Below are 18789 nucleotides of genomic sequence, written 5' to 3'. Positions count from 1 at the left end.
TAAAAAAACTAAACAGCTGAAGACCAAGCACAGATCTGTGAAACACTTCAATGGAAACTTCCTTTTATGTCAATTATTCTTTGAGTGTAGTCATTCAACCAATTCTGAATCTAACTTTACTCCAGTCTAGCCCTTATCTCACCATCTCTTTCACACACTCAGTATGAAAGACTGTTAGATTCCTTGCCAAAATCACGTATACTGTTCTGTGTCATTCTCCTGATCTCTCAGTCTTACAAGCTATTGTGTCTGGCAATCAATGACCATAAATTTACAGTAAGCACAGATATATATGGCATCCCTCATGTAATTCTATAAATATCTAGTGACTAATTGACTTTTTAGGAGGTAGACACGTTTTCCTTAGCAACAAGCTCCAGGATCTCTCTAAACCACAGTCTTGCACACCACGTTGGTGGATCTGAAGTTTCACCCCATTAATAGTTCTTGATCCCATCCCCTACATCCTGTCCAGAGTATGACAGGGGAACATTGTGGATAGAGGCTCACAAGATCTCTGAGAAGACAGGCCATCTGGCAAGTCTGCCTTGGAAGAGATTCATAGATTGAACTTGGGATCAGAGCTGGGGGGGATGGGGTGGCACTGATCTTTTACTTATAGCATATGATGGCAGGCAAGGCACTTGTTAATGAAATGACTAGGATCATAGGCTTAGATCTGGAAGGAATCTTAAAGGCTTTCCCTTCCCTATATTGTGAGGGCCTATGAAGCAATACCTGAGAAGCAGTTTGGAGAAAGCCCAGGAGAGTACAATCATGCTTTCAATTTTAAGAAAGTAAGAAGAAAGCTTCAAGAAGGGAAATTCAGGGCCCTCAGTCACATAGGTCAGAGTAGTCCTAGCACATACAGGGTAGTTGGGAACTTTGAAGGTTCCCTCATAAGTCAGACAAGTGGTTTGGTGTATGGAGTGATAGGCCTGGAGTCAGGAAAACCTGGATTCAGATCCTGCCTGAGATACTTACTAGCTATGTGATCCTGGGCAAGTTGTTTAGCCTCTGTCGCTTCAGTTTCCTAATTTATAAAATGGGGATAATACTAGCATTCACTTCATGGACTTGTTGGAAGGATCAAATAAGATAATATTTGCGAAGCACTTTGTAAGCCTGAAGGTGCCACATAAATTCTAACTATGACTATTATTTGAAACTTACAACAAAACTGTGAAGGAGGCAAGGCAGGTATTTACCCATATTCATCTTATTGTACCTACTACAATCACCATCATCATCATTATTGCCACCACCATCATCATTACCACCATCATCATCATCACCATCATTACTATTTTCATCCCTTCCATTACCACCATCATCATCATCACTGTTATTGCCACCACCATCATCATTACCACCATCATCATCATCAGCATCATTACTATTTTCATCCCTTCCATTACCATCATCATCATCACTGTTATTGCCACCACCATCATCATTACCACCATCATCATCATCACCATCATTACTATTTTCATCCCTTCCATTACCACCATCATCATCATCACTATTATTGCCACCACCATCATCATCTTCATGACCACCATCATCATCACCACCATCATCTTCATGACCTCCATCATAAGCACCGTCAACATCAACAACAACATTTAACAGCTCCAGTTTCTATAGCACTTATGTGGTTTATAAACTCTTTATTTTCCTCACCTTCCATGAAGTGGATTAGTGCTCGTGGTGTTGTCTCCATTTTACAGATATAGAAACTCGCGCTCTGAGAAGTCACAAATAGATTTAGAGCTGGAAAGGAGGTTAGAGAGCATCTAGTCTAACCCCCACATTTTACAGATGAGGAAACTAAGGCCAGAGAGGTAATGTGTTTGTCACTAAAGCAGGAAATACCAGGATTTCACTGTGGCTCCTCTACTCTTTGTTCAACATTTTTTCCACTGGCTCCCTTCAAGGCTCAATTCAAGTTCTACTTTCTAGTAGAGGTCTTTCCTGATTCCTCATTTGTTAGTAATCACCATCCAAATGGTTTTGTCTTTGTATCCTGAGTGCCCAGCATAGTGCCCAGTACTAGGTGGACAATAGATGAAATGAATTACACCACATCAAATTAGTAACTTGCCCAGTGTCAGTAAAGCTTAACAAATGCTTCTTGATGACACCAGAACTGAGGTTCAAAGAAATTAAGTGGCTTGCCCAAGGTCATATGCTCAGTAAATGACAAAGCCAATTCTAATTCTTTCATCTTTCTACAGTACCAAAGAAGTCTCCTAAAAGATGATGTCACAACCTTGCCTTGGTCATATTCTAATATCTCAAACCCTTCAGTGTTAGGAAATCCTTCTATAATCAATAAACATTTATGAAGCCCTTACTATGTCAGACACTGTACTAAACTGGAAATACAAATAAAAACAAAAGAAAAATAGCCCTGCCCTGAAGGAGCTTACATTTCAGTGAGGGAAGATAATGTAAAAATAAACTGAATGGGAAGAAGGGAGGGAGAGTGATGATACTCTGCAGGGGCATAGTGAGGAATGTCCATAGAGAGCTTAGGGAGGAATGAAAAAGTTAATGGGGTTAGCCTGAGCATTTTCCTTAAAGAGAGGGTCTAGGAGGAACTGACCACTCAGAGGAAGGGGCTGCAAGGGAGAAGTGATACTCCAGTGTGAGGAGGCTTCGGTGCCCTGGTGCACTAAGTCCATAGAGTCAGTAGGAGAGCCCAGAGGAAGGAAAGACTTTGAGCACTGACCCACTCCCTCCATACTCCAATGAAAGCCCAACTCTCTATTTGAAGTGAATGTAGTCCATGGGGATTAGGTGGGAGGAAGGTTAGGGTACAACTTTCCCCAAAAGCTCATACAACTGGGCTGATTTTTTTTTTTTTTTGCTTTTAACCATAGAAGACAAAAAAATAAAACAGGCAAGAAAGAAATGTTTCCCTCTCCCTCCTGGAGACGTGGAGTTGAATAGTGCTGACTCTGACACATGTCATAATGTGGGGACTAATTATAACTTGTCCTGTTCCAGTCACTGCTTTTTCAGGCTCTGGGGCATGAAACCAAACTCAGCATTTAAGCCCGATAGTGGGCACTGGAGCAGCTATTGCCAGATGCTGAGGAGAGAAGTCTCTCCTTGCAAGACAGGAAACCTTTCCCCAGGGTATTATCGTTTGGGTTCTGAAATAGAAAGATGACTTGGAGATTCTTCTCCTGGGTGTCCTGGTCTTCCTTGGGAGCTGTTTGGGAGACAGATGTGCTAACAAGATGGGGGGAGGCTCTTTAATGATATCTGAATGACAGCTGGATGGGCCATCATAAGGCCTGTGGGAAGAGGAAAACCATCAGACAGAATAGAAGCACATTTTTTTTTACCTGCAAAGGATGCTTTGTCCAGTCCTCATTAGCTAGTGGCTGCTTCCCAGTCTCAGAAGCTTTCTCTGGGGAAAGGGATTTGGGCGTTGTGCCAATAGTGATGGGGCACCTTATACTTATCCATGTGAAAAGGAGCAGGTTATTAGAGGCAGTTAGATGGGGTAGTGGGTAAGAATGGTAGACTTGGAAGCAGGAAGGTGAGTTCAAATCCTGCCTCAGACACTTAGGAGCTGTGTGATCCTGGTCAAATCACTTAACTGCTGCCTGCCTCAGTTTCCTCATTGCAAAAACGGGGATAATAATAGTACCTACCTCAGAAGGTTGTTTTGAGGATCAAATGAGATATTTGCAAAGCTTTTGGCATAGTGCCTAGTAAATAGCAGGTACCTATTAAATACTTTTTCCCTTTCTTGCCCCTTCCCATCCTACCTAGGCTTACAGGAGAAAAACAGAGAGAATGGGTGATGACAATAACATTTCCTTCATGTGATCCTTATCCCAGTCAACCAGCCAGTTCAACCATCTTGCCATTCACTCTGCTCCCACCCTGTTTAGAGCAGCATTTCTGGGCCTGACAGACAAAAAAAATACCCCTTGTTGGAGGAAAAGTTAAGGCCTTCACTTAGTTCTAGAACCCATTCAGGTAGACCACTTTATGTAGTGATCCCCAGACCTCCAGGCTAGACCATGCTTCACATCCATCCAAACTATCCATATTGCTATCTGTCTATATATGTCCTCTGTCTTGCCACCTCTTGCTCTGGTCTCAGCAATCAAAGCAATACTACCATATTATCAGCGTTCCTGAAAAGGGCATGTCAAAGTGTTGCCCTATGCATCAACTCACTTATCATCCCTGTGACTTTCCAGACACACCACCTCCTTTGCTATTTCAGCTCTCATAAATGATTTCTCTCCTCCTATTTGCTAGAATATAATCTTCTTGTGGGAAAAGACTGTCTCACTTTGTATGTATATTTGTAGAGGTTACTACAGTACCTGGCACCTAGTAATGAATCAATTAAGAGAAAGCATTTATTAAACATATACCAAGTGTGAGACAGAGGCTAGACACTAGAGATGTAATGACAAAAATGAAGTAATCCTTGACCTCAAGAAGCTTAATATTCTTTGAATGAGACAAGAAGTACCTAGATGTAAAATAAACATAAGATACGGAGAGAGAGAGAGAGGGTCCTAGCAGCTGGATGGATCAGGAAAGACTTTTTGGAGAAGATGATCTTGAAGCCATCTTGAAGGAAGCAAATTAGAAATCTCTTATGGCTTGTCTGATTTCCCTCTTCCCCAACCCCTCAGGCTGAGGTGTAAATGAGGGTAGAATGTGATGAAAAGTAATGGAAACAAGACATGAAATTCTGTATGTAAAGAAGAGAGAAAAGAATAGTTTGGCTGGACCATAGAGTATGGGAAGGGGAGTGATATATATACATACACACACACATATATATACATATACATATATACATACATATATATGTATATATATATATAATTAGGCTGGCAAGTAAGGTTGCTCAGAGTTAAACAAAAGATTTTATATTTTTTCCTAGAAGCAATAGGGAACCACTGGGGTTTGCTGAGTGGGACAGTGATGTGGTCAGATCTGTACTTGAGGAAAATCACTTTGGCAACTGAGTAGAAGAGGTATTAACAAGGTGAAAGATTTGAGGCAGGGAGACCAATTAGGAAGTTATTACAATAGTTTAACCCAGACCTGAACTAAGGTGAAGACTTTGTAATAGACCAAAAAGGATAGATGTGAGAGATGTAGTGGAGGTAGAAATGGCAAGATCTGGCAACTAAATAGATATGTTGGGTGAGAGAAGGTGGGACTGAGGATGACTTCAAGGTTATGAACCTGGATGACTAGAAGAATGAAGATGCCAGAAATGGGGAGATTTGCTAGTAGGGAAGGTTTTAGGGTAAAGATAATGAATTCTGCTTTGAACATGTTAAGCTTGAGATGCCTGTTAGACATCCAGTTTGAAATGTACAATAGATAGTTGGTTATGCAGGACTGGAGAGACAGGGAGAGAGACAGAGAAAGGTGGGGGCGAGGAGGGAGAGATGGGGAGGGAGAGGGACAAGATGAAGACACAGAGACAGAGAGAAGGGAGAAAGAGAAAGACATACAGAGAGAGACACATAGAGGAAGACAGACAGATAGACAAAGACAGAGACAGATGGTGGGAAGGGAGGGAGAGAGAGAGAGAATAGGGCTAGACACATAGATCTCAGAACCACATGCCTAGAGATGACAGTTAAACCTATGACTTATGAGATCATCAAAAGAGGTTAGAGGAAATAGAAATGATAATAACTTTTATATAGTACTTCGTGGTTCCCAGGTGCTTTATGTAGTTATATCTGGGAGGAAGGGGCTATTGTTATTATCCTCATTTTACAGAAGGGGGAAATGAGTCTGGGAGAGATTCAGTCACTTGCCCAGGGTCACATTGTAAGTATCTGTGGAAGGACTTGAACTCGGGACTTCCTGACCCCAGGTGGTCCAGTACTGTTTCCACTCTGCCAGCTAGCTGCCCAGAACTAAAGCTTAAGGATATGCCCAGAGTTGGTAGGTGCTTAATAATGAATTTTCATTCATTTGTTCAGGATGGCCTTTTTTTTTTTTTTGCCTTTTCCTGGGTCCTAAATCCTTCTAAACTCTAAAAATGTCTCATTGGGTAGAAGGTAGAGAAAAAAAGATAGTCAAATGGTATACTCCTAGAATTTTATGTCTGGAAGGAATCTCAGAAATCATTCCTAATTTTACAGATGAGGAAACCGAGGCTCAGAGAAGCAAAATAATTTTTCAGGTTCCCATGGACAGTTAGTGAAAGAGTTAGATCAAGAACTCCAGTCCCATGCTCCTTCCATGACACCACACCAATGTAAATTGTTCATGCTTTTGCTTCATTCAAGCCTGATTTCTTACAAGTAAGAATTTGTGATCCGAGGACCTGAGAGGCATTTAGATGTCTAGGAGTTTAGATTTATACATATAGTTTAGAATGACCTGTAAAGTTCAGCCCAGCTCTAAATCTATGATTCTGTGTTCCTATGTGAATAGGGAGTGAGCTGTAAGTAGAGTAGGTCAGGCAGTATCTTAGGCACTGATATTTGTGGTTAAGTACTTCCTGGAGGTGGTAAACTCCTTTCCACTGTGGTCAACAGACCACCCTCTCTATACCTCATGCCTCTGGAGCCTCAAATGCCTGACAATCCAGTGGAAGTTGGGGGCAAAGGTGGGTTTTGGGAAAGAGTAAGGCTTGTGGGCTGGCAGAGGGACCTTGGACCTTGGACTACTCCCATTGTCACACTGTCCACTATATCCCTGTTTCTTCCTCCCCTCCTGGCCCCTGCCAACTCCATACCTTAATTAACTTGTAGATGATGGGTCCCAGTTCCCTTTTTAGGATTATGGGACTTTAGAGGTCATTAAGTTCAAACTCCTTCATTAAAAAAAAAAAAAGGAACCTGAGGCTAAGAGAGATTAAAGGTCATGCAGCTCAAGATTACATGACTTGTAGCCAGAGGTGGGATTTCAACCCAGGTCTTGCTAAATAACTTCAAGTCCAGCACACTATCCACTATGCTTCATTATACTGACCCTTTACCCTGAATGCTAAGATTTGTAGTTATGGCTTTAGAGGGAGCCAGGCTAGATATTTTTCTCTTAGGGGTGGGACTGGTCCACAAAACATAGGCCAAAGCTTGTTCTTACAGGCCCTGGGTGGGAGCCAGAGAATATTGTTTCTCTGACCCCTGGGAGACTTTGAGGCTGGGTCATGGATTAACTGGGAGCTGGACAAAGCTAAGAGAGGACCAGGGAGTTCCTGGTATCTGGTCATTTCATTCCCATGCCTTAGATGGTGCAACAGGGAGCACCAGACACCTGTGCCTCAGGGGACTCTGGATATGTGTTTGTCTGGGTAAGGATGTTTGCATGAGTTACAGAGACATCCCAGAAGTTCTATAGTCCTTTTCTGCCTTCATTCCCCATATCACTGCACACCTTCCCTTCTAAACTAGGAGTTTCCAAAGTGGTGGCCAGGAGCCCCTAAGTGTGCTATCAACTATCTGGGGGTTTGGAAGACAGGTACTAGTCAATCAAGGGCTGATTCCACTACAACTGCACTTTTCCTTTACCTGCTGCATGGTCCATTACTCCCTCCATCCACACCTCAAGTTCTCAACCTTCTTCCTTCTGAGCTTGACATCCATCCCCCAGCATAACCACCATGAAAAATATATTTTGACTAATGAGGGTACAATCAAAAGAATTCAAAGACCACTACTCCAGGTTTTCACACTTGGTCTCTGACTCATAAGATTATAGATTTAGAGCAGGACAGATCATCAGAGCTTATCTCATGTAATGTACACCTACACTCCCTTGTCAGTTGAAGAAAATGAGGCCCAAAGAGGTTGTGAGTTGCCCAAGGTCAGACTCCAAATCAAGCACAGACAGAATGATCTCTAGGTGGGGCAGTGGATAGCACCCTGGGCCCTGAGTCAGGAAGATTCATTTTCATGAGTTCAACTCTGGCCTCAGACACTTAGTAGTTACGTGACCCTGGGCAAGTGAGCCTGGGCAAACCCTGTTTGCCTCAGTTTCCTCCTCTGTAATATGAGTTGGAGAAGAAAATGGCCAACCACTCCAGTATCTTTACCAAGAAAAGCCCAAATGGGGTCACAGAGAGTCAGCAGGACTGAAAAAAGACTTAACAAAGAATTCCTATCTTCTGGTGACTTCTTATTCTCTTTTCCCAGAATTCCAAGGGAGTAACTCAGTTTATTTGGGACTCTATAGCTGTGTCTGAGGTGGTGGGTGGGGAGTGGGGAACAATTTATGCTACTAGGATACTTCTCATACCAGCTGCAAAGTTCTCACCTTTTTGTTATAAGCAGCTGGTCTTTCCAGCCTCTGTTGGGCAACCTTCTAACCTTAGGGAGGGCTGGGTTTGCTTGCTACTCTCTGATTTTTTTTTTTTTATGTCTGCTGCCCTAATATTCAACATAAGTGAGAGACATTAAATACATCTATTTCCCAAAGAAATAGGTGTGGACAATGATTCCTTCCAATAGGGGTTTTGTTATGGACATTGGATCAATTGGAGAAGACGGATTTAGGTCAGCTCTAAGCAAGAACTTGTTAGGATTGAGGGTTAGAGGACACAGATATGGATGACTAAGGGAGATTGGAACATCTTTTTCCCTTAGTCATCTTAAAGAAATAAGCTGTTTCACTGTCTGTCTGGAGTAGGTTAGGTGTGATCTGGCTTGTAAACAGAGTAGCCTAGAAGAGACAACTATTATGTCATGGAAAAACACCCAGATTTGAAGTCAAGAGACCTGGATTCCTATCTGAGCTGTGATGGCCCCTGTGTGACCATAAGCAAGTCTGTCAACTTCTCAGTTTCCTCATCTACAAAATGGAGATGGTAATTCTTTACTATCTACTTCTAAGTGCTGATGTCAGGGAAAAGCTTTGTAAATCTTTTAATGGTAAGCAGAATGATGACCAGGTTGGGACCATTTAAAATGCCCCAGACTTAGAGTCCTGGGACACAGCTTGTTACCGCAGTGATGCCTAGTAAGTGGGGCTATAAGAACAATTGTGATGAGGATAACAACAGCTCAACACTTATCTGGCACTTTAAGATTTGCAGAAGACTTTATACATTTATCTCAGTCGATCTTCATGACAGTCCTATGAGGTGGGTGTGCTACTTTCTCCATTTTGCATATGGGGAAATTGAGGCTGAGAGAGGTTAAGTGACTTGCCTATCTCTCGAAAGTGATCAAGGTAGGATTTGAACTCAGATTTTACTGACTTCAAGTTCTTCCCTCTATCCATTGTAGCTGGATCTAAGCCCAGAGGTCTAGATAGAACCCATCTGAGGAATGTTAGGGACAAGTACCCCTGGCACCAACATAGCCTGTGTATTCACCAAAACCCTGTAGACTGAATCTGCCAGCAATATAGGTGGGGCCATCAGAATAATGGCAATTTCTTCCCTTAAGAGCATATGGACAGCAAAACTAAGACATTCCTCCTTTGGCTTGGGGATGAAGGTAGTGACTTCCTCTCATTTGTCTTTCTGCTTTAAAAACCAGGCCAAGAAGAAGGCAGAGGCTTGAGCTGCCTGCTCTATGGAGTGTGAGAACTCCTAAGGGAGATCACCAGGTCCTGGTTATGGTCACCATTTCAATGATCTAGATTCTGGACCATAGAAATTCCCTAGAACCCTGACCCCTCACTGTTGGTCCTGTTTACATCAGGGGTTGGGCCAGTCACCAGTAGGTACACCCATTCTCAGCCACCCTCTCAGTCATTTTGCTTCCAGAGTTGCTGAGAGGCCCGAGCAGCAGCTGAACCCATTATTGTGTGCATGGGTGAATCTATCCGACCCACCCCCCACTGCCCAACCTCATCTGGGTCTGTGAATCCCAGAGAAAAGGCATCATGGACAGAAGGTGGGAGAGGGACAATGCTTGGTGATCCATTCCTCTCTTTTGCCGCTCCTGTATGATCCCCTACTCGCATCCCCACCCCAGAATGTTGGGGTGGCCCCGCCCTGCATTGGTCAATTGCAGCCCTGCAGGGAGTCTCTCCCTTGCAGCAGTGGCCTCTGCCTTGTCTCTGGGGATTTAAGGCTCTGTCTCTTGGCAGAGCTGTGTGTAATGAAATTAGCCTCGATTACGTCAGGGGAAAAGCAATAATATTCAGGGACTGAAACTCTAGTACAATGGAAAGAGTATTGTAATGTAATGTAAATAGTAAAAAGTAAAGTAATGGCTCAGACTACTGACCTGCCTTTTTTTAAGCTCCAACTAAAATCCCACCTTCTCCAGGAAGCCCTCCCCAACCTCTCTTAATGCCTGTGCTTAATTCCTCTGTTAATTATTTACTACTTATCCTGTGTATAGCTTGCTTTGTCCTCATTTGTTTACATGTTGTCTCTCCCATTGCATTGTAAGCTCCTTGAAGGCAGGGACAGTCTTTGGCCTCTTTTTGTATCCAAACAGTGCCTGGCACATAGCAGGCACTTCATATATGTTCATTGAATTGAATTGAATTGGAGTATCGGTTCTGCCGTTCACCAGTTATGTGACCTTGGGCAAAGTTACTTTACCTCAGTGCTTGATCTACAAAATGGAAACATGAATATTTGTACTACTTACCTCACATAGCGGTTTTAAAGAGAGCACTGTAAATGATACAGTTCTATCTGTATGGATGTTGGCTGTTACATGTGCTAAACTGAAGTGAGAAAATTTCTTTAGCTTTTGGTCTGGAGTGACATTCCACTTTAGCCCCCAGATCTCATTTTTTTCCGGATCTGTCTAAAAATTCATTAATAGCTAGCCTGGATTACGGTATATATTATATCTTAGGTAGTATGTTTCATTTACTACCTAAGATATAAAATAATATATAATATATATAATTAATATAATTATAATATAATTAATATATTATGTGTAATGTATATAATATATCTTAATAATTTATATTAGTATATTATGTATTGCGTGTGCATGTATGTATACATGCATATACATATACATATATAAGCATTCTCTAACTGGAAATCTAATTCTCTTTCCATTATAGCACAGCTACCTTTCAGGAAGTAGCAGAGAGGTCAGAAAATGTAGTAGGAGAAAGAACGTGTCTAGAAACAATACATAGCCACTGATTCCACAATTCCCAGGGAACAGTGCTTATCCTTAAACCCATCCTTTTACTCAAATGCTACCAAGATGGCAGCTTGAAGTTCCACTTACTATCATCGTTTCCCACATCCCTGGATCAATGCTTCCATAAGGGGACTGTCTCTGCACAGCTAATGCCCTCTCCTTTTCTACTTCAAACCTGAGCCATACTTGAGGTTTCTTTGTAAGGGGAGAGAAAAGGATTCCAACATAAACAGAGGGCACAGGTAGGATCCAAGCACTCAATTGTTAAGTGCCTGGTAGATCAGGCCAAACTGATCTACCTAACCTAAGCTAGTTCCTGCCAAATCCCTTTCAGGAGTCTGATGGAAGCCTTGAAAGAAAAGCTTTAGATGGCTTTCTCTCCCAGGGTGGTTGTCACATCTTGTGGTGCCATGGTTTCTAAATTTCACTGTGTTACTAAGAACTATGAGACTATCCAAGTCCTGAATGTTTCACAGGAGGTTGAAAAGGGGAAGTGTACTCCCCCCTCCCCCATCATTTTACAGAGGAAGGAAGATGAAGCCCAAGAAGGTAAAGGCACATATTAAAGTTACATGGTGATTTAATGGTGGGAACTGGGAGCCCGGTCTTGATACCATTACTCTTTTGAAGGGGGTAAGAGTATGAGAAGAGAAAAAAAAGGTGGGGAAAGACGCAGACCTACCTCCAGGTAGACGACCCAGGGCATGACTAGTGTTGCCACTAGGAGGTCAGCTACAGCAAGGCTGACGATTAGATAGTTGGTGGTAGTCTGGAGCGCCTTCTCTCGAGACACAGCCATGCATACTAGCACATTACCAAAGATGATGACAAAGATGAGCAGGGTGAGCAGCATGGCATAGTAGTTGTAGTGGGGCTTGTCTGCCTTTGCCTCGGACCCATTCAAAGACTGGGACCAATTCCGGCCGTCCAAGTCATCATCATACCAGGACAGGTTCAAGGGATCCATGGGAGCAATGGAGCCACTGGCCAGCTGTGTTCTGTTCCTAAAAAGAGACACAGGGAGTGAGCTGGGGGATGGAGGATGAGGTGGGGTAGTGTTGGGGTCAGATAACACACGGGATCTTGTCTATAATGGAGGAAGGGAAGAAAGTAACTGCTTTCCAGTCAGTCAGAGAACCCAGAGAAGCATCTACCATTTCTTGTCTTCAATCCAATCCTCTCTGCTACCTTGTAGAAGGGAGAGGGAAGAATGCTATACTAAACTATCACTGCTCCCATAGGAAAGTACTGTTGAGGTATGTGAGGAGGGATAGGAAGGAAAGAGTATTTGACCTGGGAGATAATATAGTCAGGGTTGCCCAAGTGTTATTGGGAGAGTGAGGAGGATTAACCTAGTTTGCTTCACAGAATCCCCTCCATGAATATCAGCCTCTGAAGAGTCAGAGTTACATGCATATCTTAAATCATGGTACAAGGCAGACCATCAGTAACATAAATGTATAATTTCTCTCACCGTTCACTAAGTGAACCAAAAATTATTAACACCAACAAAATGCTCAGCACTGAGCTCTAGGCACTCTGGAGGCAAGGAGTATACAAAGAATCAATAACACATAATTCCTGCTCTTAAGGCAATTGTAGCTTACTTGAGAAGATGACATTTACACATGAAAATGTAATATATGTCACAGTTCTTCCTCCAACCCCCATGACTCTGAGCTCACAGGGACTAGATCTAATCATGGAGACTGACCCAAGAAGGTCATTTTCCTTTTTTTGGCTTGGTGCTACCCCTGGTGTTTACACTGGGAAAAATATCTTTGAATATAGCTGGTGTCTAGTTTGACACAGATGGAGGTTAAAGGGCTCCCCAGCTCTAATGCAATCACTAAAGGGAACAAACACAAATTGAACATGGGATGACCTTTTCTTAACTCAATAGTCCTCAGGAAAAGTGCTCATGTCAGGTCTGGCCATGTCAATCCAATCCACTCAATCAATCACTAGAATTTATTAAATACCCACTGTGGACCAGGAACAGTACTGGGTGCTAGGGATATAGATAACAAGAATGAAATAATCTCTATTTGCAAACAGTTTACATTTTAATGTGGGAGTCGAGTAATAAAGAAATATATGCAGCATTATTATCAACTGAATGTGTTTCTTGCTGCTTCTAAGATAAGAAGCTCCTCTGCTGAGCACTTAAAGTCCCTCAAAATCTGGTTGCAACCTATCTTTCTAGGCTAATTACCTATAACTTCCTTTAATTTGATCTCCATCCTACCAAAATGGCCTATTTGTTGTTCCCTGTACATGACATCTCATTTCCTGCCTTTGTATCTTTGTATAGGCAAATGCCTGAAATGCCCTCCGCTTTCAACTTCTACTCCCTAGAATCCTTAACTTCCTTAAAGGCGCAGCTCAAGCACCATTTCCAACAAGACCTTTCTCAACTCTCCAGCCCCTAGTGGCTGCTCCCCGCCTCCAAACTTTGTACTTTGTATTTATCTTATATTCTCTTATTGGTGTATTTAATTTTTTCTTCCTTTTAGTAGAGCATAAACTCCCTGAAGGCAGAAACTGTTCTCACCTTTGGTTTGTATCTCCATTGCCTAGTATGGTGCCTAGAATTCAGTTGGTGCTTAATAACTGCTTATAGAATTAAACTGAAGGTGGCCAACTAACTTTGACCCATCTGTCTTTGAGATTTGCCCTTATAGAGCTGGGTTGGGACTTGTCTTCTTGAGGTTTTCTATAGGCAGAGTGATCACAGGAAGACCTAAGGGACAGAGTAGAATGTTCTCACCCCAATGCTCATGACTTGGGCAGCTCATTGCATAACTCACAGCTATTTCCCTAAATACTAAAGTTGGAGAAATCTCAGAGCTCATATAATAAGAACCCCAGTGTTAGAAGATGACCACAAAGGTTATCTAATTTATTTTATACCCAAACAAGAATTCTCTTCATATCACTCAGCCACTCTGAAGGGAATCCATTCCATTTCTATACAACTGAAATTCCTCTCATTTTAAAGAACAGAAAACTGCAGTTCAGACAGTTTCTTCAAGGACCAGTAAGTAGACCATTTTGACTGAAATGGAATGCACAAGAAGGTGGATGGTGGAGATAAGCCATGACTGATACATAGCAAGGCATGAGCAATCATTGCCCAAAGGAGGAAAGGGATTCAGGGGCAGAGTCAGCTTCCAGCTGAACTGGCTAAAAGTCAAAAAAGTTATAAAGTCAAGACCACAGAGGGAAGAAAATGAGGCCACATAAGGGGAAATGATGGACTGGGAGAGTAGGAAGACATGGAGTGATTGGAGGTTGTGAAGAATGGGTTGAGGAGGAGTGAGACAAAGGGAGAAAAGAAAACATCCAATATGGTGATCAGAGAGACTAATTTCTGGACCACAGAGCTAGAACATTTAAGGGTGATAATAAGCAAGATCTAAGGTATGAATGAATGAATTAAAAATGTGTATTAAGGGCTTAGTAGGGGGCCAGGCACTATGCTCAGTGTTGGAGACACAAATATTAAAGCAAAGATAGTCTTCAAGGAGCTTACAGGCTAAAGAGAGAAACAGCACACAAAGGGGAGTAGGGACTGAGGACAGGTACTTTCATGCTGAAAGCAAAGGGGATGGTGAAAGTGACCAGAAAGAAGTAAGCTGACACACCTTACCCAGGAACAGTGATAGAGATGATTTGATTCTGATCCATGGTTCCCAAACTGGGAAGAAGAAGAAGGAATGGGAAGAGGGAAGAAAATTGTATTCGTCCAATGGCAAGCTGGTTGACTAAACTGTATAGGAAGCAAATTGAAGTATGACTGCTTTTCCTGAAATAGTGGTCAAGGAGAGCAGTAGCATTACCAGTTAAGACACAGGGATCTTAGACTGAAACTCAAAAGGAGGAGATGTTGCTGAGTGATGGCAGCAGAAGGAAGCTCTAAAAATGGCAATTAGGAAGAAAGAATATGCTTCTTGTCCTCCTGGATTCATGTGCCAGACATTGCTGGGGAGGGTGGACAGGGATTCACTGTCTTCTGGGGGAGGCCAGGTTTCCATGACTGCAAGAAGGTGGAGGGAATGTGAAAGGAAGAAACCTAAGATAAGGGGGAAAGGGATTCCAGAAGACACAATGGAGACCCAGGGAGGAGCAAGATGGGATCTCCAGTAGAGTAGAACTGAAGTAGTTGGGAATGTGAGCTAGGGGAGCAGGACCAGAAGAAGGGGATTTTCACCCAGCATGAATCACTGGACTTAGAAGAGGAAGGTGGAGTTGAGGACATAGGCTGAGGACATGTCATTTGACTGCAGCTCCCCTCTTTGAGCATGGATGGGGACTTTGATTGGTTTTCTCTCAAATATCAGTAAAGAAGGGTAAGGTATCTAGATCAAGAAGTACCTGTGGGTACCTAGGCCTTCAGGGGCCCGACAACTCATATTTAGCACTAGATTTGTTTGTTTCCTTGTTTGCATTATCCGAAGATAGTCAGAAGATTCCCTGTGTGGAAATCACTCTTTTATCTGAAGCCTTACTCTGGATCAGCTCCTGGCAGCAAGGGGCTTGGAATCTGAGTCTCTGCTCTACAAGCTGATAGACTTGATGTCTAGCTGATAGGTAGCACTAAAATGCTGGGTCTGGAGTCAGGAAGACCTGAGTTCAAATCTGCCTTCAGACTTACTAGTTGTGTGACCCTAGGTAGGTCACTTAACCTCTGTTTGCCTCAGTTGGCTCATCTGTAAAATGGGGGTAAATAATAGTACCTACCTACTTCCCAGTGTTGTTGTGAGGATTGAAGTGAGGCTGGTGACCTGCATAGCCCTCCCTCACTCAAAACAAAATCAAGTGCAAGTCATGTCATCATTTCTCTGATGGCATGGCCTTCTTCAGGAACAAAGGATGAATACAATAATTATAATGTGAGATAATAATTATAAAGCATTTAGCACAGTGCCTGGCACATAGTAAGTACTATGCTAATATTAACAATTATTGTTCTGTCCAGGTGTATATTAATTTTGGAGGACTGATAAGTTATCTCTTTATTCATGTGCTTATATGTAGCAAGACAGAGGAGGCAAATGGCAGTGGATCTCAGTTTCCTGATTCAGTCTCTGAACATTTCGGGGGAGTAAGGAAGGACTACAGTGTTCTGGTGATACAGGGGAGATACAGCTTCTACAATAAAGCTAAATGGATTAAATCCTGGAAAGGGTAGGAATTATAACCCTAATGCGCTAGAATGAATGAGGAATCAGTGCTAGGGCAAGGACATTTTGGTAAAGGACCTAGAGGCTTGGTGTTGTGGGGGCTGGGGCAGTCAGAGTAGGTCTGGGTCAGTAGATTCCAGGTTAAAGAGGCCCAGGGGAAGATAAGGTTTAAAGACCTCCCTTTCCTGGTGCATGTGATGGAGAGACCAGGGAGTAGTAAGTGTTGGGAATGAGTGAGATCAAATGAGAGGGTACATGTAAAGTACTTTGCACATGTTAATGTCCTCCATAAAGGTGAGTGATCACCATCATTGCCTCATTCTTCTCATCTTCAATGAACTTTAGCTAAAAGCAGTCTTGCTCGTATTAATCCCTAGTATTATTATTATCGAATATCATTCTTATACTGTTCAATAGAGCTCAGATAAAAAAAATTCTGGGACAAGTTGCCATTCTGCTATTATTTTTATATTTAATATTCTGTGGCATAAACAATTTCTTTTTCTGATTAAAGAAAGCATTTGGATGTAAGCTCACTTTCTATAGGTTCACTGAAAGCATTCTTGGTACAAATCTGTAGTACACATCATGTTGGGGGATAATAATAGATACCCTACCTTGTTTCCACATAATTTTGATTACTTCTGCTAGGGTTCTATTTTTTTTAGGTTTTTAATTCCATATAGCCTAGAGATGATGATTATTTGGTATGGCAACATCTATAAAATATTATTCTTAATTATATTTTATGTCTTGGCAACTAGGTAGTACAGTGGATAGAGGGATGGATCTGGAATAAGGAAGAACTGACAAGAAGACAGTAGCTGTGTGACCCTGGGCAAGTCATCTGCCTCAGTTTCTTCATTTGTAAAATAATAGTACCTACCTCCCAGAGTTGTTGTGAGGATAAAATGAGAAAATATTTGTAATGCATTTTGCAAATCTTCAAGTAATATGTAAGTCCTAGCTGTTAGGTCTGGCAAATCAAGGACAATGGTTTAATTGTGATTATTGGAAGATTCCACTCGTCCAGACATTCAGTGATGATAGAGACAGCTAGACGGTATAGTTTTCCAAGGACTCTGTTGAAGTCTAAGTGTTCTAGGCTTGAAATAAAAGAGAACTGAATTCAAATCCTGCCTCCTTTATGATCCTGAGCAAGTCATTTACTGTCTTTCAGCCACAGTTTCTCATCTGTAAAATGGCAATAACAGTCCCTGCTTCACAGTATTGTTGTGAGGATCAGATGGGAGAGCACAGGGAAAGTGCTTTCAAAACTTAAAACACTGCAGAAACGCTACCACTCTTAAGATCATTGCTGAGGACTACAGCATTCTTCCAGGGACTTGGAGAAGAACATCAGTAGATTCCATGGCCTTACGTGTCTAGGAATGGGGCAAAGAACTTGAAAGCTCAGTTCCTGAGCAGAGCTAGGAATGGTGCACCATGGGCTCCTAGTCCTGCTGCAGTAGAAACAGCCCTAGAAGTGGCCTGGGCACTGGAGCTTGTTAGATCAGGAAGGAGCTGGAATTGAGATGATTCCCTTGAGACTAGAACCTCTCCTCACACCCAGGACTGACCAAACTGCACGAGAGGTGCAATGGAGTGCAGATGGCTATTTCTGTGGCCAAGGAGACATGCTTCTAAGAGTGGTAAGAGTGGGTTTGTCTGGCTGCCTAGCTACCCCCTGCCTTGGTACTGGCAGTCTCTCCCAAGCCTGAAAATACAATTTCCTGTAGTTCCTTGCTGTAAAAGGGAGCGTCATGTCCCCCCGCAGGGGTATATAGTCAAAGCCAGCACATAAACTTACTATTTTCTCTCAGGCACAACATGGGTAATGGAGTGTCAACTTTTGGCCTGAGACCAAAGGCAGGCTTTTCTAGCTGCCTGACTAAGTCAGGGGCCATTTGGAGGAGAGGAGGAGAAGGGAATTTTGTAGGTGAGTTCCTTGTGTAGCTGAGAGGGAATAATTTATAAGGATTCTGCTTTACAAGGTTAAGGGGTAGAGTTATAACTAGACATTCTGGAGCCTAGGATAAATCCAGTTAAGTGGAGATGGGAGGAGAGGAAGGAGAGCAGGAAGAAGGTGCCCCAGCCTTCCTTTCCCCTCCCCATATATCTAAGCAACTTTGGGCCCCAGTGCTCCAAAAGTTTAGACTCAAATTATCTAATTAAAATGTAGCAAGTCCTTAACATGTTTAGACTCCTGGTAAGATACATCTGTCTTAAATACATCACCCCCACCCTTTTTCTTCAGAGCCTTGAAGCATTTTAATGGAGGGGGGAAATCCCTTGGCCATTTTGCATCTCCAAAACAATATGTTGAAGTGGCTTGGATTTGCAGATGGGTGAGGAGGATGAGGGATACTGTATAGACTGCTCCTGTCAGCTAATCCAGTAGAATCCACAATCTCCCAAATGCCCCACTTGCTGGATGTTGGAGCATTAGACTTGACCTGCGGCCCCGGGATACAGTTTCACCTCTCCTCTTGAAATCCATGTGCCCAAGAAAAACC

General features: G+C 42.5%; 1 protein-coding gene across 1 annotated transcript in view; it reads right to left on the bottom strand.

Moving 5' to 3' along the window:
• Positions 1-18789, bottom strand: part of DRD2 (dopamine receptor D2) — a 106594-nt gene that overhangs the window by 18289 nt on the left and 69516 nt on the right. The window contains exon 2 of the mRNA XM_072611081.1: positions 11770-12091. Coding sequence (XP_072467182.1) covers positions 11770-12054 — 285 coding nt within the window. The 5' untranslated portion in view covers positions 12055-12091. The remainder of the gene's footprint in view (positions 1-11769; positions 12092-18789) is intronic.

Source organism: Notamacropus eugenii, chromosome 5 (assembly GCF_028372415.1).
Source record: "Notamacropus eugenii isolate mMacEug1 chromosome 5, mMacEug1.pri_v2, whole genome shotgun sequence".
Taxonomy (NCBI): Eukaryota; Metazoa; Chordata; class Mammalia; order Diprotodontia; family Macropodidae; genus Notamacropus; species Notamacropus eugenii.
The sequence above is the reverse complement of the archived record's forward strand: the minus strand, read 5'-3'. Positions and strand labels throughout refer to the sequence as shown.